At 47.8% G+C, this 25,964-nt stretch overlaps 1 protein-coding gene across 1 annotated transcript in view; it reads left to right on the top strand.

The window, feature by feature from the left end:
• Positions 1-25,964, top strand: part of LOC139155793 (dystrophin-like) — a 583,469-nt gene that overhangs the window by 418,221 nt on the left and 139,284 nt on the right. The window contains exon 19 of the mRNA XM_070731073.1: positions 546-633. Coding sequence (XP_070587174.1) covers positions 546-633 — 88 coding nt within the window. The remainder of the gene's footprint in view (positions 1-545; positions 634-25,964) is intronic.

The raw sequence follows: 25,964 nt of genomic DNA, 5'->3' as shown, positions 1-25,964 counted from the left end.
CATATTCTGAGAGCCATGTTTTGGAGGAATTCTGTAGCTATGCAATATTTACCCTCTCATCAGTTCTGCATAAAACATTCATGTAGTACTCATGGGTTAAAGTGCAGGTAGATGTAGTATGGATTAGGTGCAACAAATGCAAAGCAGCAACATGTTGCATTTAATATGCAATAAAAATTATAAGCTATTACTATATGGAGGAAGCAGTGGTTTCAGTAATAGCTTATTATTGCTGCTTAGTTTAAGTATAATTACTGCTTCAAAACAGATTAATAAAAGGGACATTTAAAGGAAATTAAATATTTCATATTTGATTAATTTGCAGAATCTGATTAACCAGGCAAAAAGGTAGACATGAGGAATAATTTAAGTTTGTATGGACTGAAAATATCTTGAATATTAAATATAGCAATATTTTTCAGATTTAGCAAGGATAAAAGACAACAAATTGCTTTTAAAACCATATTTATCTAATCAAGGTTTCTGTTGGCCAAACTTTGAAAAGTGTTTCATTTTAAATGTTCAACTTTTTCATCATGTTACAGATCATAGAAAGAGAAAAACCTGACAAGTACAGGAAGCTCCAAGATGCCAATAGATCATGTGAGGCCCTCATGGAACAGATGGTGAATGGTAATTACATGGCAGTGGATTTATATAACACTCCTAGTGGTTTTATAAAAACATAGGATTTTATTATAGGAATTTTATTAATGAATCATGAAATGGGTTAGACTTCCCTTTTATAAATTTATTCTATATACTAAATTTTAATAAGCAAAAATAATAGGAATTTACCACCACAAATTAAAGTGTGGTTCAAAATATTTCCGAAAAGAAAGAGGAAATACAATGGTACCTCTACTTACAAATGCCTCTACTGATGAACTTTTCGAGATATGAACCTGGCGTTTAAGATTTTTTTGCCCCTACTTCCGAACCATTTTCTACTTACGAACTCTCGCTTCTCTCAGCTGCTGCTGCTGCGAGCAGTGGCCAAAACAAGCACTTTTAATTTTGCAGGCGCTGAAGATTGCAAGGGAACTGGAGCCAGGTTTTGCCATGCGGGGTCTCTAACCCCCCATCCCTTCTGCTACTATTATGGCAAAGCAGGAAGGTGTCAGAGGAGAGAGAGAATGGTGCATACAAGGAGCTCTCCGCAGCCGCCCCATCTCGCTGCCAGTTTATTTTTATTTATTTATTTATTTATTAGATTTTTATGCCGCCCCTCTCCGTAGACTCGCCCGCTGATTCCTCTGCTCGGAGGGGATTTCCCCCATCTTGCGGCCAAAATGTGTTTGTGGGAGCCCCTGCCATCCATCGCCCACTGCTCCCTTCTGCCAGAAGCCTGTGGGGGCCAAAGCCAGGTGTGGGGAAGGGCAGAACTTTTGGCTCTTGGACAGGCAGGAAAGCCCCGAGCTGCTCCCTTCCCACCTGACTGCCTTGCCCATCTCCCCCACACACCCTCGGCCAACAGCACCTTCCCCACCCACTCCAAAAGCCGTGCCAAGGCCATGCAGGAGTCACTGCTGCCAGGACAGGTTGGGAGGGGGTGGGGGCTCGAACTGCTGCCAGGATGGGTTGGTGGAGTGGGGGGCCCGGCCTCCAGCCACCTCCCCCATGCAGCTCAGGTCTGCCAGCGAGAGCTTCGCTTTGGCCATTTCTTCCAAGGGAGGCCTGCTGTCTTCTTTCCTGGGTGCAGAGATGAGGGGCCCCCAGCTGCCTCCTCTCTGCTGGGCTCACCCTGCTTATCTTCATCCCCCCACCTCCACCCTCCTTCAAAGGAGGCGAGGGGAGATTTGACGGAATGCCTGGTAGCTTTATTTCAATTACTCCATCCAGAAGATTCCAGGTGATTCTTTCATTAGACTAAAAAGAAAAGCATCCTCGCCTTCCGGGCTTTGAGATAAAGTCCTCTGCCTAACAGGAAGAGGCTGGGTGGAGAGAAAAAAAACCCCTTTGCCATTGCAGACTCCAAAGGGGTTTTTTGAACAGAGATAGGCAATCAAAAGAATTGGAACTTTTGGGAAGAGAAGGGAAGGCAGCGGATGGAAGGATGGAGTTTATTGCTGCATTTGACTGATCATGAAGAGTCATATTAAACCAGAATCCAGCAAATTGGTACCTCCTTCCCTGTGCGGAAGGGGCTTGAGCAGAGGGGGACACCGGTGGGAGATTTGCCTTCCTCCAAGGAAGAGAGGGGTATTCGTGGCACTAAAACCTCAGGATCCACAGGGGGAAGAGTTTCGGCTGCTCCAAGGAAGGAAGGAAGGGAGGGAGGGAGGGAGGGAAGGAAGGAGGGAAGGAGGGAAGGAGGGAGGGATGCCAGACTGATCTTGGTGACTCCTGGGGGGCTTTAGAGGCCACCCTCTCCCTCGACTGCCCAGAAGCCTTCAGAATTGGTTCACGAGCTCCACTGTAAGCTCCCCTAGAAGCCTCCCCAGCTCTTCCCCCAGTGGCCCTCCTTCTCTTACAATTCACTTGGGAAGTGAATTGTAAGACTTAAATTGGGGGGAGGAAAGAGTGGAGTACTCCCCCCCTTTTAATTTTTGATTTATAAAATTTGAGGTTTGAAGAAATGGACCCTCGTGGGAACCTCTGCTCTTTTGTTTATTTATTTTATTTATTTATTAGATTTGTATGCCGCCCCTCTTCGTAGACTCGGAGTAGCTAACAACAATAATGAAACAATATGTAACAAATCTAATATTTAAATTAATTTAAAAGACCCTTATTTAAGAAACTAAACATACACACAGACATACCATGCATAAATTTTATAGGCCTAGGGGAAAGGGAATATCTCAATTCCCCCATGCCTGACGACAGAGGTGGGTTTTAAGGAGCTTACGAAAGGCAAGGAGGGTGGGGGCAACTCTGATCTCTGGGGGGAGTTGGTTCCAGAGGGTTGGGGCTGCCACAGAGAAGGCTGTTCCCCTGGGTCCCGCCAAACGACATTGTTTAGTCGACGGGACCCGGAAAAGGCCAAATCTGTGGGACCTAACCTGTTAAATCAGAGGCAGAGGCAAAAGGAAAGTGACAACAGCTCTTTATTTGATCAGAAGGAGCATCCAGAGAGCCCAGCTCGCAGGCTGGAAAGAATCTAGCGAGAGATTGAGAAACCCTGGCAAAAACCCACACTTATATACTTTGTTGCCAGCGCTGGGATTGGTGACATTGTTTCAAGTCCTCGTGCTGAAGCTCCTGATTGGTCGTCTATGCAGGCTTCCTATTGGTCAGCCTGCAGGCTCCTATTGGCTGTGTCTGATCCAATCAGGGATCTGTGTCTGATCCAATCAGGGATCTGTGTCTGATCCAATCAGGGATCTGTGTCTGATCCAATCAGGGATCTGTGTCTGATCCAATCAGGGATCTCTCTTCGTAACAGCATGCAAAACATAACATCCCTCCCCCCATAGTCCTTTTACAACTGTCAGTCATTTAGATAGGCTACGTAGTCCTGTAACCTGATTGGTGGTCTGGTCGCCCGGCCGGACCTGCGCAGTTCAGTCTGCTGTGAGCTGTCTTCCTGGGCGGCTGGCTCTTGTGCTGCTCCGTCCTGGCAAGGGTTGCCTTGGCCCGTGGATGATGGTGCGGTCTCACCTTCGCTGGCCGCCGGGGCTCCCGGACAGCCATCGTTGGATGCCAGAAGATGGTGCGGTGAGTAGGATGGTTGTTCTATGCGATTTTCTGTGGGGAAAATGTGATCGTTATTTTGTGGGGACTCACCCGGGTGTCGCTTCCTGATTTGGTCGATGTGTCTTCGCCAGATTTTCCCATTTTGTAGCAGAACCGTGTACGACTTGTGGCCGGTTCTTTGATCTATGGTGCCCTCCCTCCAGCAGAGGTTGGAGTCAAAGTCTTTGGCATACACTGGGTCGCCCGATTCGAAGGTTCTTTCCGGATCTGTTGTCGGTTTGTCTTTTTCCTTTGTGTATTCTGGGTGCATTCTGTCTAGAGGGGAGCGGAGCTTTCTTCCCATGAGGAGTTCCGCCGGGCTTTTCTTGGTGCTGGCCGAAGGGGTGATGTGTTGGGCCAGTAGGAACTCATCTATTTGTTGTTGCCAGTCTCCGGTTGGTGCTCGGTGAAGAGCCTCTTTCGTGAACCTCACCATTCGTTCAGCCCGGCCGTTAGAAGCTGCGAAGAGGGGCGCAGTTAGTGCATGCCGGATCCCTCGCTCGGCTAGGAAGATTTCCATTTATCTAGATGTCAGCTGGGGGCCATTGTCGGAGACTAGGACATCTGGTAACCCATGTGTGGAGAAAATTTTCCGCAGTGCCTTTATTGTAGCTGCCGTTGTAGTTGAGGTCATTAGAATTACCTCGAGCCATTTTGAGTAGGCGTCTACTACGATTAGAAAGGATTGTCCTGCCACTGGTCCTGCGAAGTCTATGTGAATGCGAGACCAGGGCCCTTTTGGTGTTTCCCACTCCGTTGGCTTGGTTTTGGGTGGATCTGGGCGAGTTTGCTGGCACGGGTTACATGTTGCTACCCAGGTCTCAATGTCCTGATCCAGCCCGGGCCACCATAAATGACTCCGAGCCAGACTCTTCATTCATACCATGCCTGGGTGCCCTTGATGCAGTAATTTTAACGCTTTTTTCTGTAGCTGTTTTGGAACTATTACCCGGTCTCCCCACAATATGCAGTCCCTTAACACGCTCAGTTCCGTTTGTCTGTTTTTAAAAGTTTGAAATGCCTCTCCCTGGATTTTCTCTGGCCACCCCCTCAGGACCCACTGCTTGACTTGAGACAATACCGAATCTTTATTTGTCTCCCGGGCAATTTCCTCTGCGCTTATTATCGGGTTCTCCTGCATTTCAATTAGCAATATGTCCATGGCTGGGGCTGGGTCTATTACCAGGTCTGTCTGGGGGCATCTGCTAAGGGCATCTGCATGGCCGATTTCCTTCCCCCCTCGGTGTATGAGAGTGTAGTTGTAGGCTGCTAGGAAGATTGTCCAGCGGGTCATTCTCGGGGAAAGGAATGCGGGCGTCTGTTTGTTTCCCGCTAAGATTCCTAATAGGGGTTTGTGGTCTGTAATCAAGGTGAATGGGCGGCCAAATAAATACCCGTGGAATTTTTTGACGCCTGCGACTAAAGCTAGCGCTTCCTTGTCCAGTTGAGAGTACTTCCTTTCTGCCGGGGACAAGGTCTTTGAGTAGAAAGCGATGGGGGCATCCGTGCCGTCTGGGAACGTGTTGCTGAGGACGGCTCCTATGCCGAACGGTGAGGCGTCGCAGATTAAGGTCACGGGCATAGTCATGTTGTATTGCACGAGGACACTGTCTGATGATAGCATTTCTTTGATGGCTTGGAAAGCGTCCTGCTCAGCCGGTCCCCATGTCCAGGCTGTTCCTTGCTTAAGTAGGTGATGAAGCGGCTCCGCTGTTGTGGCTTTCTGCTTGAGAAAGATGGAATAGAAGTTTAGTAAGCCCAGAAATGATTGTAGTTCCGTTTTGTTCGTTGGGATAGGGGCGTTTTTTATTGCTGAGACCTTTTCTTCTGTTGGATGGATCCCCCTTTTGTTTATGGAGAAACCCAGGAATTCGACGCTGGGGACTGCCCAAGAACACTTTTCCGATTTTATGCGGAGGCCCACTTCCTGAAATTTAGTGAGTACTTGTCGAATTCTCTCCCATAGCTGGGGGGCTGATGTTGCGGATATTAACACGTCATCGAAATAGGGCACCACCCCTGGGATTTTGTTTAGCAAGCGTTCCATGAGGCTTTGAAAAATGCCTGGGGCGGTAGCTACCCCAAACTGTAACCTTGAACATTTGAATGCCCCCCAGTGAGTCACGATTGTCTGGACTTCTGCAGTTTCCTCTGAAACTGGTAGTTGCTGATAAGCCTGGGCCAAATCGATCTTTGCAAAGACAGAGCCATTTCCCAGAGTATGTAATAGCTGCTGAACTACTGGAATCGGGTAGGCATTGTGTTGCAAAGCCCTGTTAATCGTTGCTTTGTAGTCAGTGCATATGCGAACTGAGCCATCGGGTTTTAGGGGGAGGACGATTGGGGTCTCCCATTTGGCGTGGTCAATTGGTATGAGGACTCCCTGGGCGATTAATTTATCTAGTTGCTGGTCGACCTTTGGGAGTGATGGCAAAGGTACCCTCCGGGGTTTTAGGCGAATTGGGGGTATCAATGGGTCGAGGTTGAATGATATTGGAGTGCCCTTATATGTGCCCAGCCCTCGTTTGAATACGTCAGCAAAGTCCTTCATTATGTCTTTTGGGGGCATTCTTTGGTCAGTAACAGAGTGAATGCCTGTGATGCTCATGCCTAGCGGCTGGAATCAATCTAGCCCCAACAGGGTGTGTTTAGGGCCGTCTACGACAATTAGTGGCAACAGTCCTTTGAAATGATCAGAGCATACAGGCACATCGATAGACCCCAATACTGGAATTGTATTCCCTTGAAAATCTGCCAGCCCAAAAGTCCAGGGGGTTAGTTGGTCTTTTAGTATATGTGGCAAATATAGGTGGAATTTGTGCCACGGCATTATGGAGTAGCGGGAGCCCGTATCAATTTCCATCTTACAGGGGCGATTGTTAATTAGAAGGGAGGTGAAAAGTTTCCCCTGGGCTGGTGTAGAGTTGTGGTTAATTGAAAAGGGGGAATTACCTTTGCGGGCTCCTGAGTGAAAGCCTGTGGACTGCTTGAAGTTCCCGCGGTTATAGGGAGCGTTGGAATTCCCGCCTGTGGCTGGCTGGCGCTGCCAGGGTTGGTTGAAGTCCCCTGGGGCGGGCGCTCGGCAAACTTCAGCGATGTGCCCTTTTCTATGGCATCGGCGGCAGAGGGCATCTTTGAAAGGGCATCGGGATCGGGAATGGGAGCCATTGCAGCCAAAACATGGTGGGAAAGGTCGCCGAGGGTTGCCGTATTGTGAGGAGCGGCGGATCTGAAGGCAGTAGTCTTCGTATGGTTGTTCGGCGGAGTCTCCCGTGTGTGATGGGGTGATTTCTGTCACCTTGTGCACGGGTGCAGCTGTGCGTTTGAGTTCGGCGGCGGATGCATCAGAGATCTCAGCGGCTTTGACAGCTTTCATGATGTCTTGTAAAGACGTTTCATCTTCGATGAGGTACTTTTTTTGTAAGGCTAGGTTGCTCATCCCGAAGATTAAACTGTCCACCAGGTGTTCCTGTGGCTCTTTGTACTTGCATTTCGTTAGCAGGGCACGCAGTCGGGTGACAAAGTCATTTATGGATTCGCCTTCAGCCTGTTTTAGCAGAGAGAATTGGTGGCGGCTGAGGCGGACAGGAGTTGTTGGCTGGAAATGGGTTGCGAGTTTCTCTTGTAGCACTGCCCAGGATATGTCCTCTATGGATTCTTGGTCTGCAAGCGTGGTGGCCAGGTTGTAGACCATGGGGCCGCAGTAGAGGAGGAAGATCGCTCGTTTTCTGTTGTCTGTGGCATCGTCGAGGTTGTTTGCTTGAAGGAAGAGTCGAAATTTGGACATGTATGCTGTCCATGTGTCCTCTTCAGGGTTGAAGAAAGGTAGAGCGTGGGGTATCGGTGTAGCCATCTCTGGTTCTTCCGCGGAGGTTCGAAGCCCCTCGTCGCCACTGTTAAATCAGAGGCAGAGGCAAAAGGAAAGTGACAACAGCTCTTTATTTGATCAGCAGGAGCATCCAGAGAGCCCAGCTCGCAGGCTGGAAAGAATCTAGCGAGAGATTGAGAAACCCTGGCAAAAACCCACACTTATATACTTTGTTGCCAGCGCTGGGATTGGTGACATTGTTTCAAGTCCTCGTGCTGAAGCTCCTGATTGGTCGTCTATGCAGGCTTCCTATTGGTCAGCCTGCAGGCTCCTATTGGCTGTGTCTGATCCAATCAGGGATCTGTGTCTGATCCAATCAGGGATCTGTGTCTGATCCAATCAGGGATCTCTCTTCGTAACAGCATGCAAAACATAACATAACCGGTCACTGGGATTCGTGCAGCAGGAGGCGGTCCCGGAGATATTCTGGTCTGATGCCATGAAGGGCTTTATAGGTCATAACCAACACTTTGAATTGTGACCGGAAACCAATCGGCAACAAATGCAGACTGCGGAGAGTTGGTGTAACATGGGTATACTTAGGGAAGGCCATGATTGCTCTCGCAGCTGCACTCTGCACGATCTGAAGTTTCAGAACACTTTTCAGAGGTAGCCCCATGTAGAGAGCGTTATAGTAGTTGAGCCTTGAGGTGATGAGGGCATGAGTGACTGTGAGCAGTGACTCCCGATCCAAATAGGGTTGCTACTGGTGCACCAGCCGAACCTGGGCAAACGTCCCCTTGCCACAGCTGAAAGATGTTTCTCTAATGTGAGCTGTGGATCGAGGAGGATGCCCAAGTTGCAGACCCTCTCTGAGGGGGTTAGTGATTGTCCCCCCAGGGTAATGGATCGACAGATGGGATTGTCCTTGGGAGGCAAAACCCACAGCCACTCCGTCTTATCAGGGTTGAGTTTGAGTCTGTTGACACCTATACTGACCCCAACAGCCTCCAGGGGGCACATCACTTCCACTGCTTCACTGACTGGACATGCGAAGGAGATGTAAAGCTGGGTATCATCTGCGTACTGATGATACCTCACCCCATGCCCTTGGATGATCTCACCCAGTGGTTTCATGTAGATATTAAATAGTAGGGGGGAGAGGACTGACCCCTGAGGTACCCCCAAGGGAGCAACCTAGAGGTCGACCTCTGGCCCCCCACTAACACCAACTGCGACCGACCGGAGAGGTAGGAGGAGAACCACTGAAGAACAGTGCCTCCCAATCCCAACCCCTCCAGCTGGCGCAGAAGGATACCATGGTTGATGGTATCGAAAGCCGCTGAAAGGTCACGAAGCACCAGGATAGAAGATAAACCCCTGTTCCGGGCCCGCCAGAGATCATCCATCAGTGCGACCAAAGCAGTTTCCTTGCTGTAGCTAGAGACCGGAATCCTGACTGCTGAAGGCCTAGATAATTGGTTTCTTTCAAGGACCGCTGGAGCTGGAGCACCACCACCTCCTCAACAACCTTCCCCATAAAGGGAAGGTTGGAGACTGGGCGATAGTTATTGAGAATGGCTGGGTCCAGGGAAGGCTTCTTGAGGAGGGAGCGCACAAGTGCCTCCTTGTAGGGATCCGAAAAGGACCCCCTCCCCAGAGAAGTGTTGACAATCTCCTGGACCCAGCTCCGTGTCACCTCCCTGCTGGCCGAGACCAGCCAGGAGGGACACGGATCCAGCAAACAGGTGGCGGAACTCACAGCTCCAATGGCCTTGTCCACTTCATAAGGTGTCACCAGATGGAAGAAAAACCAATAGAAGAAAGACCTAGATACATTATTTACCATATATGCTACATAGCAAAGTAAACTTTCAAACTTTGGCAAGCTTTACAAGTTAGGAAATTGCACAAGACAGTGAAAAACATGTTTATTAAGAAGAAAGACTGCTGACATCGTATGCTTCAAGCCAGAGAACCTTCATAGAAGGGGAAAACAAATAAGATAAATAGTTCTGAGGAAAATGAAGTAATAGGAAGTTGGGCTAGAAAAACAAGCCCAAATATGGAATAAAGAGAAGGGGCGGTCGATGTAATATTCAATACTATAAATATATCATTGTATCCATTCATAGGGTATCGCAGTTTTAGCCAGGCAAACTGTGATCCCATATATGTACATATCTGGTCAATAGACATACTTTTTGTCTATTTTTCCTTTTTGTATCAATACATTTTTTATTTTTATAACAGAGCTCTTTTTGTATCTTGGATTTTTTTCTATCACCAGATCAAACTCTTCCCAGACAGATGGACAAGTACGTGCTCCAGTCACCTCGACTGACTCATGAGTGAGTGTATCTGGAATAACCCCAAGCGCCTTCTGAAAGCCCTCTGGATCCATCAGGCGTCTGGGGCGGAACAACCTAATCGGTTCTGCCTCCCTGTGGGGAAGGATTGCAGCCAGGAAGTCAAGCTGCAATAGAAAATGGTCCGACCATGACAAAGGCAACACTTCTAAACCCCTTAGTCTCAGACCATTACTCAGTTGCTCAGAGAGGAATACCATGTCGGGTGTGTGCCCCCCCTTGTGAGTCGGACCCTGTACTACTTGGGTCAGGTCCATGGCTGTCATGGTGACCATGAACTCCTGTGCCAGTCCAGAGGTTTCGCCGAGTGACGGCATGTTAAAGTCCCCCAAGACAATAACTCTGGGGAACCCCACTGCCAACCCAGCTACCTCCTCAAGTAGCACAGGCAGGGCTTGTGACACGCAACTGGGAGGCAGGTACATGAGAAACAAGCCCACCTGAATCCCTAAGTCCAACTTCACCAGGAGGGACTCGCAACCCGCAATCTCTGGAGCAACGAGTCTACGCAGGCAAAGGCTCTCCCTGGCTATAATAGCCACTCCTCCCCCCCCTTCCCTGGGGTTGAGGCTGATGCCATATCTGAAACCCGGCTGGGCAAATTTCAGAGAGAGGAACACCTCCCTCCAGGCCCAGCCAGGTTTCAGTTACACATGCCAGGTTGGCCTCCTCATCCAGGATCAGATCCCGGATGAGGAGAGCTTTATTTACCACTGACCTTGCATTGCGTAGCAGCAGCCTGAGCCCAGGGCCAGAATTACACTAATCACCAGTGCCCAGAGTTGAGCTTGCGGAGCCGGAACAAGGGATCGTTTTAAGCAGCGATCCTTCGTACCTCTGAAACAGCTAGCTCCGTGGCCCCCGCCGTATCTGCCTCTCCCCAGCAACACCGGGATATTCCGACCCTCCGCCACCCCAGAGATCGGTGCCCCCTCCCCTCCTGCCTCTCCAGTGTCAGGTAAGCTAATTAGATCATTCATACCATTTTCATTTGTTTCATCCATACCAAAATCCCACCCAGCCCACCCATAGCAATCACTCATTTCATACATATTATCACAACCACCCCAACAATCCATCAAATTTAAATCCCCCCCAATAAATTAGCTAAAAGGTTAATTACTAAAAACTCCATATAAAATCCTATTAATTAATATTAAACATCAAATTACTCTAATACTAGAATACCAAATTTCTCTAGATTACTCTTAAGGTCTTAATAGAATAACATATTAATTATTAAAAATTGTTAAAATTATAAAGAGCTAAAAATATAGGAAACAATTAAGATCAGTTGTCCAGCACCAGTTCTAAAAGGTGAGTTCTGGAAAAAAAGATTCAGTGTTCAGGGAGAGGTCCTGGCATATTGTTCTCCAGGGTCTTTGGTGCCAGCTCTCAGGTCTCTGGGTCCACAATCGCTTTTGCTCCTCTGCTCTTACAGTATTTCCAAGTATCCAGTCCCTCTGCAGTACTATATGATTTTAGTACAAACTCCATGTGGTCTCAGTAGGGCGAGCTTCAATCTCCATCTCGGTTTCCTCCTTCCTCTTTCTTCTCCTTCTTCTGGCGCCGGGTGCTCCCACCATACAGCTCCTCGGCGTCTCGGGTCCGTGTAATGAGGACAGAGCAATCTCGGGCGTTGTTCTTCTCTTGCCCTTCTCTTTCCGGTACACACTCTCTCCTCCCATCATCCGTCCCTCGATCGCATGCTCGAGACTATTCTTCAGGGGGACCCTCAACTCCAGGACACCTCCTCCAAAAACCTCCCCCAAATGCAGATCATCCAGACCGGGTGTTTTTTGGCTGGCTTGGTTGGCTCCCTCTCCCTGGCTGTCACGGTCTTCTGTTCTCCAACTCACCCCCGGCAGCGTGGCTCAGTTGCAAATGGCGGCCGCCATTCTACCGCATCTCAGCTGATCCGACTCCAGGCTTGTTTGTGGCTAAACAGCTCTTTACCACCATGAACAACATCGAATCAAGGATGTCCAGGAGCAGGGATACTTCACCTCCCAGAACCTCCAGAACAGATTTGCTGACTCAAACAAAAATTTCCTATATTTTGATGTTAAACCATAGTCCGGTGGAGCTACAGTTTCCACCCCTCCTTCTTGTTCCCCCACCGGAACCGGAATTTCCTTTTGCTGCAACGCCACCCACCTGAGGTGTGAGAGGGTTTTTTGGGAAGAGCCCATTGAAATTTCTGCTGCTCGAAGGAAGGGGGAGAGGGAGAGAAGAAAGGAAGGAAGGCAGGCAGGAAGAAAGGAAGGCAGGAAGGCAAAATAAATATCTGAGCAAATCCGGGGGGAGGCTGCAAATCAAATTAAGGGCCAGGATATGCGTCCCCCTTAAGGTTCCTGTCCCTTCTCTCCTCCCCCAAACTTCCTGAGATCTTTCCTCCTCCTTCAGGGCCATCGGCTCTGGAACACACAAGGACCCTCCCATTTGCCCAAACTTTCCAAACAAATTGCCCCCCCAAAAAACCCTCACACCTCAGGTGGGTTACGTTGCAGCAAAAGAACGGAGGGTCCCACAAGGGTCCGTTTCTTCAAACTTTATAAAGCAAAAATTAAAAAGGGGAGGACTCCCCTCTTCCCCCCCCCCATTTTAAGTCTTACAATTCACTTCCCAAGCATTTCTGTGATGGTGGGAGAGGAAAGCCAGCACAGGCAAGTAAAAGAGGGAGGGAGGGAGAACCAGTGGGGGAGGAGCCAGGGAGACTTCCAGGGCAGCTTTCAGTAGAGCTCACAAACCAATTCCAAAGGCTGCCGGGGGGGCGGGGGAGGGCTCCCTCTACAGCCCCCCAGGAGTCACCAAGGCCAGTCTGGCATCCCTCCCTCTCCCTCCCTCCCTCTTTCCTTCCTCCCTCCCTTCCTTTCTTCCATCTTTCCCTTCCTTCTTTCCATCTTTCCATCTTTCCCTTCCTTCCTTCTCTCCCTCTCCTCCTTCCTTCCTTCCTTCCTTCCTTCCTTCCTTCCTTCCTTCCTTCCTTCCTTCCTTCCTTCCTTCCTTCCTAGGAGCAGCCAAAACTTCAGTGGGCTCTTCTCCGCTGTGGATCCTGAGGCTTCGGTGCCATGAACCCCCTCCCTTCTGTGGAGGAAGGTGAATCCCCCACTGGTGACCCCCTCTGCTCAAGCCCTTTCTGAACAGGGAAGGAGGCACCAATTCTCTGGATGGTGGTTTAATATGACTTTTCATGATCAGTCAAATGCAGCAATAAACTCCATCCTTCCACCCGCTGCCTTCCCAAAATTTCCAATTCTTTTGATTGCCTATCTCTGTTCAAAAAAACCCTTTGTAGTCTGCAATGCCAAAGGGTTTTTTTTTCCTCCACCCGGCCACTTCCTGTTTGACAGGGGAGTTTATCTTAAAGCCCGGAAACTGAGGATTCCTTTCATTTCAGTCTCCTGAAAGAAACACGTGGGATCTTCTGGTTGGAAGAATTGAAATAAAGCTGCCAGGCGTTCTATCAAATCTCCCCTTGCCTTCTTTGGAGGAGGGTGGGGGTGGGTGGGGCGGATGGGAGGTAAGCGGGGAGAGCCTGGCAGAGAGGAGGAGGCCGGGGGGCATCATCTCTGCACCCAGAAAAGAAGACAGCAGGCCACCGTCGGAAAAAATGGCCAAGGTGAAGTTCTCGCCGGCGGATCCGGGCTGCACGGGGGAGGTGGCTGGAGGCTGCCCCTTCCACCCTGCCAACCCATCCTGGCAGCAGCTCAAGCCCCCACCCTGCTAACCCATCCTGGCAGCGGCTCGAGACCCTACCCTGCCAACCCGTCCTGGCAGCGGGGGCTCCCAGGCGGCCTTGGCATGGCTTTTGGAGCAGGCTGGGTGGGCACTATTGGCCAAGGGTGAGTGGGGAGATGGGAAAGGCACATGGGTGAGAAGGCAGAGGCTCCATGCTCTCCTGCCTATCCAGGAGCCGAAAGTTCCGCTCTTCCCCACACCTGACTTTGGCCCCCAAGGGGTTCTGGCAGGAAAGGGTGGCCAGGGCTCCCACAGACACATTTTGGCAGCAAGATGGGGGAAATCCCCTTTTGCTCACCACTTTCTCGGCTTGCTGCTTTTTTTTTTAAAGCCTTAAAGTTTTTGATTTTCCTAATAGGTTTGCACGCATTATTCGCTTTTACATTGTTTCCTATTGGAAAAATTGCTCCTACTTATGAACTTTTCTACTTATGAACCTGGTCACAGAACGAATTACATTCATAAATAGAGGTACCACTGTAGAGGGAAGGATTAATAAGACCTGAATGAAAAACTATACAACTAATACATAAAAAGAGGGGGGGAACGAAGCCACGGGTACAAAGTAAAAGAAAAATGGAAATTTAAAGAAAGTGGATGATTGTTTTTGGGAGAAGAGAGAATTATTTTCTTCTTTGTCTTCCATTATTATATAATATTTGTTTATGATAATGAGTACTAAAAGGGGGGAAAGCTGATGGACAGAAATAGAATTTTAATCGATATTATCCAGCATACTTGTGAATATATTTGATTATGATAATTATCATTGATAGTGAACAAAAGCTATTTAAATACTTAAACATTTAATACAAATACTTATGTGAACAGATGGTAATTTTGGGAAATCACAATTATATTATGGATCGGTATAAGCTTGGTTTATTGGATTAAATCTAAAATTGGTAAATATGCAATTTGTACCACCAGAGAGAAAGACAATCATAAGCAAAAGAAATGATGAAAGGAATTAATGTGTGGAATTTATGGAATTTGAATAATAATTATTTCCTTTTGTACTGTGCAGGATAATAATTTGAAATAATATATAAATAATTTAATATGAACTAATATCTTATTGTAACCTATAAAAGTAAATTTTGAATTTATATTGGGCATTTAGTTATGAGAAAAATAGGGATTAAGAAAAATGAATGATGAGAAAAGAAAATAAGGAAGAGAAGGAAGCATTATGGCTTGGATTTAAGAAGCAAAAGATTTAATAACTAGGAGAGCAGTAATTTTAGATTAATTAGTGGAATTTCCAGAAGACAGAACTAGGCTTTTAATGGAGGTAGCATGAGAAAGATTTACCTAATGTAAAGAGATAACAGAATGGATATGAAATTAAGAATTAATAACTATGATTATAAGGGGTAAAAAATTAGAGAAGCTTTTCTTTTTGTCTATCATGTGATAGAAATAGAATTATCCACAGGGAAGGATTTAGAGGGTGTAAGAGGAAGTAGAAAAGAAGAGAGAGTAGAAGGGGAGGTCGAGAAGAAAGAAGGAAGGAGGAGGTGGTAATAGAAAGGGGGAGAAAAGGTGCAAGAAAGTAGGTAGTAAATATGGAATAGCCACCTGAGATAGAAAAAGAGGAGTGGGGAGAGGAAAGATTGAGATAGACAATGATAAAAAGGAAAATTGGCATGTACGGTAATTTAGGTTATTGTATTCAAGAGACAATATATGTTTATTGATTTGTATTGAAGGTATATGTGATGTTGTGTATGATTCTAATATGGAGAATTTTTTTTTTAAAAAAAAGAAGAAAACAAAAGAAAATAAAATTGATAAAAATAAATTAAAAGGATGGCGGCACCCACAGACAGCCACCGACTGAACCACTTCCATGATGTCATAGTAACATCATAAGCAGGTCTCTACTGAGTTGCATGAACCAGTCCAAACTGGAGGAACCCACCTCTTATCCAATGGCTTGGTCATGATTTCTGCCAGATTGTCTTCTGAAGAGCAGTGAAGCAAGCTAATGAATTTGCATTTGATGGCTTCTCTTACCTTACAATATTTAATATCCACATGTTTGCTTCTATTCTTTACTCTGTCACCTGTTGCAATTTTTATGCAAACAGCATTATCATCAAACACCGTTACAGCTTCATTTATTTTAAATCCTTCATTTAGTTTAAATCCTTTTAACAGCTGTAAGATCACTCAAATATTCATACTTTATTCTACACATCCCATTGTGGAGAGCATTTACTGTTTCTTTACACAGGGGATCTGGTGAGGTAGTCAACCAATAACAACTTTGTTCTTTAAAGAACTTCCACATTCCTCCTGGATAACATGGGTGTCCTTCCTCACTTCTGGCTATTGATCTTCAATTTGAACTGTTCTCAGTCAGAATATAATCACATTTTTATTCTGGCTCTTTCCCTACTTTGTTACAATATACATTTTTTTCCATACACCCCCCACCCACCTTCATTTTCTATACATAGAAACATAGAAGATGGATGGCAGAAAAAGACCTCCTGGTCCATCTAGTCTGCCCTTATACTATTTCCTGTATTTTATCTTAAGATGGATATACAGTCATACCTCGTCTTACGAACCTAATTGGTTCCAGGGGGAGGTTCATAAGATGAAAGGTTCGTAAGACGAAACATTGTTTCCCATAGGAAACAATGTAAAGTCAATTAATCTGTGCAACCCAAAAAAAACCCCGCAAAAAAAACGGCGTTCGGCGACTGCTGGGAAGCCGCACTGCTATTTTAAAAGGTGACAGCCGGGCTGGGGGGCTTCCCAGCAACCTCCCGAACCCCGAACCTGGAAGTTCGGCAAAAGTTCGGGGTTCGGGAGGTTGCTGGGAAGCCCCCCAGCCCGGCTGTCACCTTTTAAAACAGTCGCGCGGCTTCCCAGCTGTCTCCCGAAGCCGAACGCCAAACCCGAACTTCTGCGTTCGGCGTTCGGAGACAGCTGGGAAGCCGCGCGGCTGTTTTAAAAGGTCACAGCCGGGCTGGGGGGCTTCCCAGCACCCCCCCCGAACCCGGAAGTTCGGCAAAAGTTCGGGGTTCGGGGGTGCTGGGAAGCCCCCCAGCCCGTCTGTGACCTTTTAAAACAGCCGCGCGGCTTCCCAGCTGTCTCCCGAAGCCGAACGCCAAACCCAAACTTCCACGTTCGGCGTTCGGAGACAGCTGGGAAGCCGCGCGGCTGTTTTAAAAGGTCACAGACGGGCTGGGGGGCTTCCCAGCAACCTCCCGAACCGAACCCGGGGTTCAGAAAAATTTTGCCTCTTCTTACGAACTTTTTTCGAGTTACGAACCGACGTTCGGGAGGCTTCTGGGAAGCCCCGCTGCCCGGCTGTCACCTTTTAAAACAGCCACGCGGCTTCCCAGCAGTCTACGAATGCCGGTTCGTAACTCGAAAAAAGTTCGTAAGAAGAGGCAAAATTTTTCTGAATCCCGGGTTCGTATCATGAGTTGTTCGTAAGACGAGGGGTTTGTATCTTGAGGTACCACTGTATGTTTATCCCAGGCATGTTTAAATTCAGTTACTGTGAATTTACCAACCATGTCTGCTGGAAGTTTTTTCCAAGGATCTACTACTCTTTCAGTAAAATAATATTTTCTCATATTGCTTCTGATCTTTCCCCCAACTAACCTCAGATTGTGCCCCCTTGTTCTTGTGTTCACTTTCCTATTAAAAACACTTCCCTCCTTTATCTTATTTAACCCTTTAACATATTTAAATGTTTCGATCATGTTCCCCCTTTTCCTTCTATCCTCCAGACCAGGGGTCCCCAAACTTTTTACACAGGAGGCCAGTTCACTGTCCCTCAGACCGTTGGAGTGCCGGACTATTAAAAAAAACCTATGAACAAATCCCTATGCACACTACACATACCTTATTTAAAGTAAAAAACAAAATGGGAACAAATACAATATTTAATATTTATTCTTCCTCTCTCTCTCTCTCTTTCTTTCTCTCTGTCCTTCTCTCTCTCTCTTGCTTTCTTTCTCTCTCTCTTCTCTCTTTCACTCACTCTCTTTGTATCTCTCCCTCTTTCTCTCTCCCTTTCTTTCTCTCTCTCCCTTTCTATCTCTCTTCCTTTCTCTCTCCCTCTCCCTCTTTCTCTCCCTCTCCTTCTTTTCTTTCTCTCTCTCTTCTCCTTCTCTCTCTCACTCTCTTTCTATCTCCCCCTCTTTGTATCTCTCCCTCTTTCTCTCTACCTTTCTTTCTCTTTCTCTCTCTCCCTTTCTATCCCTTTCTATCTCTCCCTTTCTCTCTTTCCCTCTCTTTCTTTCTCTCTGACCCTCTCTTTCTTTCTCTCTCTTTGTATCTCTTTCTCTCTTTCCCTCTCTTTCTTTCTCTCTGACCCTCTCTTTCTTTCTCTCTCTTTGTATCTCTTTCTCTCTCTCCCTCTCTCTATCTCTCCCTCTTTCTCTCTCTCCCTTTCTATCTCTCCTCTTCCTTTCTCTCTCTCTTGCTTTCTTTCTCTCTCCTCTCCTTTTTCTCTCTCTCTCTTTCTCTCTCATACACCACGCTGGCAACAGAGAAAGAGAGAGAGCAGAGGGCGGCTTGCCAGTCCACTGGATGAGTGGCCCAGCATGGCCCCAGCACCAGACTCCACCGTTGCCTCCACCCCCTCTGGCTCTGCAGCTGAGAGGCAGCAGCCACGTCCACCCCTTCGCCCTCCCCAGCGTCCATGGCACCCAGCGTCTGGCCCCATGCCGCCTCCACCTCCCGGTAACGCGCCTGACCTCTGTCTGCAGCAATGGGTGGTGGAGCACCGAGAAGGGCCGCGCTTGAAGGCCACCATGGCCAATGTTCCCTCGGGGTGGGAGAAAAAGTATAGTGTCTGAGCGGCAGTCCCTTTGGGACTGGGTGGCATATAAGTATAAATAAATAAATAAAGTAAGTAAGTAAGTAAGTAAGTGTGGGCATGCGCTATCACAAATGAGCGAGTTCTTGCATCCATAATTCTATCCTTTCTATCTCTCCCTCCCTCTTTCCTTTCTATATCTCCCTCCCTCTTTCCTCTCTCCCTCTTTCCTTTCTATCTCTTCCTCCCTTTCCTCCCTCCCTCTTTCCTTTCTATCTTTCCCTTCCTTTCCTCCCTCCCTCTTTCCTTTCTATCTCTCCCTCCCTCTTTCCTTTCTATCTCTCCCTCCCTCTTTCCTTTCTATCTCTCCCTCCTTCTTTCCTTTCTATCTTTCTCTCCCCCTGCCTTTCTCCAAGCCCTTCCTTTTCCCTCTCCCTATCCTACTACCCCCCTCTCCCTCCTTTCTATCTCTCCCTCCCTCCCTCTTTCCTTTCTATCTCTCCCTCCCTCTTTCCTCCCTCCCTCTTTCCTTTGTATCTCTCCCTGCCTCTTTCCTTCCTATCTCTCCCTCCCTTTCCTCCCTCCCTCTTTCCTTTCTATCTCTCCCTCCCTCTTTCCTTTCTATCTTTCTCTCCCCTGCCTTTCTCCAAGCCCTTCCTTTTCCCTCTCCCTATCCTACTACCCCCCTCTCCCTCCTTTCTATCTCTCTCTCCCCCTTTCTCTCTCTCTCCCTTCCTTCATCTTTCTTTCCTTCTCTCTCTCCATCCCTCTTCCTTTCTCTCTTCCTTCCTTCCCCTCTTTTTTGCTCTTTCTCTCTCCCTCCTTCCCTCCCTCTATGTCTTTCCCTCTCCCTCCTTCCCCCCTCTTTCTCTCTCTCTTGCTTTCTTTCTCTCTCATTCTCCCCTCCTTTCTCTCTCTCTCTCTCTTTCACCACGCCAGCAACAGAGAGAAAAAGAGAGAGAAATAGAGAGCCGGAAAGAGAGTGGAGGGCGCTGTTGTCTTCGCCTCCGCCCGGCTCTGCAGATAACAGGCAGCAGCCATCAACCTCCTCGCCCTCCCAGGTGTCCCCGGTGCCCGACGCCTGGCCACGCGCCGCCTCCACCTCCCAGTAGCCCAGCTGACTTTTACCTGCTGCCGGAGCCGTTTTCTCTTCATGGCGCAAAACCACACAGTCCCAGACTCCCGGATCGCTTCTCTGGCCAGCAAGCCGGCTGCCCAGGAAAGCATTGCGCTTTTTCAATGCACGGCACTTTCCTGGGCAGATGGCTTTGCTGACCAGAGAAGGAAGTGATTTGGGAGTCCGGGACTCTGTGGCTTTGCACCATGAAGACAAAACAGCTCCGGCAGCAGGTAAAAGTCGACCAGGCTACCGGGAGGCAGAGACAGTGCATGGCCGGGCGCCGTGTCTTCGCCGCCGCCCGGCTCTGCAACTAAGAGGCAGCAGCCATCACCCCCTCACCCTCCTGGGCATCCCCAGCGCCCGGCCACGCTATCTGCCTTGTCGTGCCCCCTTGGACATTCCCAAGAAGAGGCTTCTGTACCAAGAGGTGTCTCACCAACAGGGTATGGGGTTCTACTCAGCAATCTTCCTGGTCCCGAAGTCATCAGGAGGGGTATGTCTCATACTGAACCTTCGGAGATTGAACCTTTATGTCAAGTACAGAAGGTTCAAAATGCATTCTCTAAGGTCCATTCTGGCAGCCATCAGGCAGGGGGACTACATGACATCCATAGACCTAAAGGAGGCCTACCTCCATGTCCCCATTTTTCCGCCTCACCGACAATATCTGCGCTTCAGCCTGGATGGGGCCCATTTTCAGTACAGGGCCATGCCTTTCGGGCTTTCATCGGCCCCAAGATCATTCACGAAGCTGCTGGATGTCCTCACGGCCGGTCTCAGGCATCAATCGGTGCGCCTGATGGCCTACCTGGACGACATCGTGATTCTGTCCAGGACAAGAGACCTTGCATATCAGGACTTACATCTAACGATCCAGACGCTTCAGGATCATGGCTTTTCGGTCAACTTCGAGTGGGAGCCACTTGACTCCCACGAGTCGGCTTGCTCACCTGGGAACCATCATAGATTCCAGGAGGGGCCTTGTCTTCCTGTCCCAGGAGAGACAGTCCACCATCAGGGAGCTCGTTCGTGTCTTGGCATCGCAACAATACCCCAAGCTCTCCTTCCTGTCCAAGCTACTCGGTACGCTGGTTTCATGTATCGATATCATTCCATGGGCCAGGTATCACCTACGTCCTCTCCAGTGGTTCCTCTTGCCATTCCAGAGGAAGAAGACCAGCCACTCTCACCTACAGGTGCATCTCGACTCGAGGGTTCGAAGGTCCTTACAGTGGTGGGTTTCCCCAGCTCTAACAAGGGGTTCCCTATTTCTGGAACGATACCTTCTTACGGTGACAACAGACGCCAGCTTGACTGGGTGGGGAGCTCATCTTTCCTCAAATTTGGCCCAGGGCCTTTGGGAACCATCGGACAACATCAATTTTCTGGAGTTGAAGGCGGTTTCCTTGGCTCTTCTCAGTTTCGCAGACCTGGTAAGGGGTCAGCATGTCCTAGTTCGGACCGACAACGTCTCCACCCGGTCTCACATCAACAGACAAGGGGGGACACGGTCTCGACGACTGATGAGGGAGTCGGAGTCCCTGCTCAGGTGGGCGGAGACCAATCTAGCTTCCCTGTCGGCGGAGCACATCTCGGGGGTGGAGAATGTGTGCGCGGACTGGCTGAGCCGAGAGACCTTGGACCCAGGGGAGTGGCAGCTGGATCCCGCAGTTTTTCTGGACATTGTGCAGAGGTTTGGGAGGCCAGTCTTGGACCTGTTTGCTACTCGAAGCAATTCTCAACTCCCACGTTTCTTCTCCCGCTTCCTGACCCCGGGTGCGGAGGGGGTAGACGCTCTTCAACTACAGTGGCCACCAGGACTTCTGTACGCATTTCCACCGATCTCCATCATTCCCAGGGTAATGCGGAAGATTCTGGAGCAACGAGCAGAGGTACTGTTGCTGGCCCCTTACTGGCCTCACCGCATTTGGTTTGCGGATTTGATGCAACTGTCAATGTCACCCCACTGGAGGATCCCGGATCGCCGGATCTCCCTCTCCCAGGGCTCGATATCACATCCAGAGCCTCAGTGGTGGCAGCTGACCGTGTGGCGATTGAGCGGCAACATCTAAGACGCCAAAATTTGCCAGATACAGTCATCGACACAATTCAGGCTGCTCGCAGACCTTTGACAAGAAGAATTTACCAAGCGACCTGGGCTTCCTTTTGCAAGTTCTGTGAGGAGCGGGAGGTGGATCCACAAAAGGCCTCCCCTCTCATGGTCTTAAGCTTTCTTCAGGCAGGCTTGGAAAAAGGACTCGCACCAAACACGTTGCGCCGTCATGTGGCCGCTTTATCCACAATAATAGGAGGAGACAGTTACCGCCCCCTCACCAGACATCCTTGGATCAGGGACTTCCTGAAAGGGGCAGCCAACATCAGGCCTCCACCAGTACATCGGTTCCCTTCCTGGGATTTGTCTTTGGTGTTACACGCCTTAACTGGTCCTCCATTCGAGCCGTTTCGCCATGTACCACTCAGAATATTGACTCTCAAGACTGCATTCTTGGTGGCGATCACATCTGCCAGGCGGGTCTCTGAGATTGCAGCTTTCTCCACCAGAGAGGACCTCTGCAGGTTTCACCCCGATAGAGTGGTCTTGAGACTGGACCCAGCCTTTCTTCCAAAAATCAACTCTACCTTTCACAGGGCACAGGAGATAGTGCTACCGGACTTCTGTGCCCATGGGACTCACCCTTCGGAGCTGCGGTGGCATAAGCTCGATGTGAGACGAGCTTTGAAAATTTATATCCGCAGGACTCAGGAATTCAGGGTATCGGAGGCTTTATTCGTGTCCTTTGCAACTAGGACTTTGGGCACCAAAGTCTCCTCTAGGACAATAAGCCACTGGTTGTGTGAATGCATCAGGGAGGCTTACCGGACTAAGGGATCCCCTGTACCACAGGGACTTACTGGACATTCTACACGCAGTACGGCCACTACAGCGGCCTGGAGGACCCAGGCTTCACTAGAGGACATTTGTAGGGCGGCCACTTGACATTATCGAATTGACTCCTTTGCTTCCGCAGAAGCAGCTTTTGGGAGGAGGGTATTACAGCGGGTGTGTTCCTTTTCAGAGCCCCCGGTCCGACCTTCTCCCTCCCTTGGTTAATAACTTGGGTATATCCCATCTTGGACTCTCCTTGCAAGTGCATTGGAGAAGGACCGTTGAACTTACCTGAACGGTCTTCTCGATGCACTGCAAGGAGAGTCCAAACCCGCCCGAATTCGGGACCGGGGTTACTGTTGGAAGGTTGTGCTTGTTTTTATTATATTTCTAGTTACCTTGAATGTTTCAATAAATGTTTGTTGGCTTTACTGCTCCTTCGTTTCTTTTAGACTGGAGGGCTAAGGGGGCGGTGCCTGCCTAATATTTAAATTAAACTCAGTCCCGACCAATCAGACTGTAGAATTACCCATCTTGGACTCTCCTTGCAGTGCATCGAGAAGACCGTTCAGGTAAGTTCAACGGTCCTTTTTAAATGTCAAAGGGGTTTTCTGGTACACACAAGGCACAGGTTAAATGCAATCCAATTTCTCACCCTGTAACTGGGAAATTGAGTCCAAATTCCAAAGTCCAGAAAGTCCACACACAGTCTTGAACAGGGAAACAGCAAACCACGATCTTGACGAAACTATGAATCAGATAAACATCCATGAGGCTAAACCAGCACGCTGCTCTTTTTATCTGTAGCACTAATTACAGCAGCCCCACCCAACCACAGGTGGCCTCATTTTCTCTTGTAATAATCCTTCAGTTGTTGTCTCCTATGCATCACTCTACGCATGTGTGGGTCCATCATAAGTTCTTGTTCAGAATCCAGTGATGATAAGGATTCTTTGATCTCCTCCTGGTCTGTCTGCCAAACTCCCCTCTTCCCTGTCACTCACGCTTCCTTCGTCAGAGGAGACTTCATTGGCAGATTCTATCAGGAGCAAAACAGGCCTGTGGCATGTGGATGTTTCCCCCACATCCACCTACACATTCCTTGGGACAGGAGCTGGGCCAGAGCTAACTACAACAGAGGGAGGGAAGGAATGGGGGGAAGAGAGGGAGAGAGAAAGGGAGGGAGGGAGGAAGAGATAGCAAGTGAGAGAGGGAGAAAGAGAGAGCAAGAGAAAGAAAGGAAGCAAGAGAGAGAGAAAGAGAGAGAGAAAAAGAAAGCAAGAGAGAAAGAAAGAGATCAAGAGAGGAAGAAAGAAAGAGTGAGAGAGAGAAAGAGTGAGAGAGAGAGAGAAAAGGACAGGAAGGAAGAAGGGAGGGAGGAAAGTAGAGAGATAGGAAGTAGAGAGAGAGGAAGAATAAATTGAGGGAAAAGGAAGAAAGGAAGGAAGAATAAATTGAGGGAACAAGGATGGAAGGAAGAATAAAATGAATGAAGGAACAGAGGAAGGAAGGACTTTTTTGGGGGTGTGTGTAAATTTTTTTAAATTTTTCTCTCAACATACATTCAAACAATACAGTGCACCATCTAATTTTCCATGAATAAAATGCGGTATTTTGTTAGTAACTAATATCAATAATCAAAAAAGTTGCAATTTTTTTTTGTAATGTTGTCATCTAGGTACATACTTTTCTTTTAATTAAATTCCCTCCTTAATGTTCCTTCAAAAAGTACAACACCAATTATATTTCTAACTTATTAACCATTATGTCAGAGTGCTTCTTTCTTTCTTTATACATTTTTCTATCAACCAAGAAAACCTTGTATAGCCAATCAGATGTTAACAAAAGAACATTAAAAACAAACATAAACATATATGAATTTCAGACTTCTTCCCCCCTCTAAATAGTACGTTCCCATTTTGTTTTTTACTTTAAAATAAGGTATGTGCAGTATGGATAGGGATTTGTTCATAGTATTTTTTAATAGTCCGGCCCTCCAACAGTCCGAGGGACAGTGAACTGCCCCGTGTAAAAAGTTTGGGGACCCCTGAGTTAAAGAATGGTTTTATTTCCTTTTAATAATTATTTTCTGAGGTCCAGTAGGGGTGCTAGTCCACACTTTAGAGTTTTCAATCTTCTTTATTTGAATATAATGGGTCCAGCCTTGTTCAGAAGTTTGAATGGTGGTATCTATTGTCAGAAATACCTGAAATGGACTTTCCACAAGGGTTGTAACTTCTCAGTTTTCCAAGTCTTAATTAGGACCCAATCTCCAGCTTCCAATTGATGTACTTTATAACTTAGTACTGGTGTCTTGATCAAGAGACCACTCATGCTAAGAAATTCAAATGACTGGGACAGTAATTTCAAATATTTAATTAAACCTTAAAGTCAACTTCAATATTCTGGAAAGAATGCAACATCAAAATTCCCCCTCCTCTTTGTTGTTGCCTAATATTAGTTTGATTGGTTTTCTGACAGATAATACATTTCTGAGTTACCTGTTGAGATGTAGTATAAACCTTAATCCCAGCATATATTTTTAACACTTCATCTACTAAAGCCCGAGTTCCCCAATTACTTCCTTCATGTAATCTTTCCATCACTCTTCTCAATAAGGCTTGGTTCAAAACCTGGTGGCCATCTGGTAACTACCATTTTCCCTTTGGATCATCTTGTGCCCACCAAGCCCGTAATTTCTCTTTTTATTTTTTTTCAGAAAAGACTGGTATTTCCTCTAGTTCTTCCACCTGGGTTATCAAGACCATTATTTTAACCACCTCTCCTTCTATCCCTGCTCTCTGTCTTCTTGGTCTGCCAATCAGTTTACTTATTTTCCCCTTCCCTTCCCCCTTTTGATGTGTCCATACATGTATTACTGCAATTTTGTTTGATAACAAGAGGGCACTCATCACTCCTTCCACTAATTCTAAATGCACTAAATCCCTCCTTTGGCTTGTAATATAGTCTCTTTCTTTCTAAATTTTCCCAAAGGAATGCTCCACTCCAAAAGCATATTTTGAATCCATATAAACATGTATTGATTTTTCTTTTCCTAATTCTAAAGCTTTTTTTTAAGGAGTATAATTCAGCTGCTTGTGCAGACCAATGATTAGACAAACTGCCACTTTCTAATAAAGACAATCTCCTTCTTTCACTTTTGCATTTTTACCTCACTAATAGTGTTGAGCGAACCGAACCCGCACAATTTGGGTCCGTACCGAATTTTATGGTGTTCGGCATGCCGGACCCAAACCTGAATTTTGTAAAAAATTTGTGCTTTGGTTTGGCATTCGTGCCAAACACCACGAAAGCCACCACCCGGCGGTCCTCTGCTGACAAGTGGAGGAGGAGCCGGGCGCCGGTGGCAGCAGAGGAAGGTGAACACCGGGGAGCTGTCGGCCGGTCAGGAGGCAGAGAGGGAGGAACAAAAGGAGCTGTGGAATCCCACAAAGAGATTCCGGGGGCGGAGCTTTGACATCACGTATACCGGCAGGTTGATAAGGACGCCAAGGTGATCACTTCCTGGATTCCATGGAATCCAAGAAGTGATCACCTTGGCGTCCTTAGCA

The sequence above is a fragment of the Erythrolamprus reginae genome, unplaced genomic scaffold (assembly GCF_031021105.1).
Source record: "Erythrolamprus reginae isolate rEryReg1 unplaced genomic scaffold, rEryReg1.hap1 H_6, whole genome shotgun sequence".
Lineage (NCBI taxonomy): Eukaryota > Metazoa > Chordata > Lepidosauria > Squamata > Dipsadidae > Erythrolamprus > Erythrolamprus reginae.
Note: the sequence above shows the minus strand (reverse complement) of the source record. Positions and strands in the feature narration are given on the sequence as shown.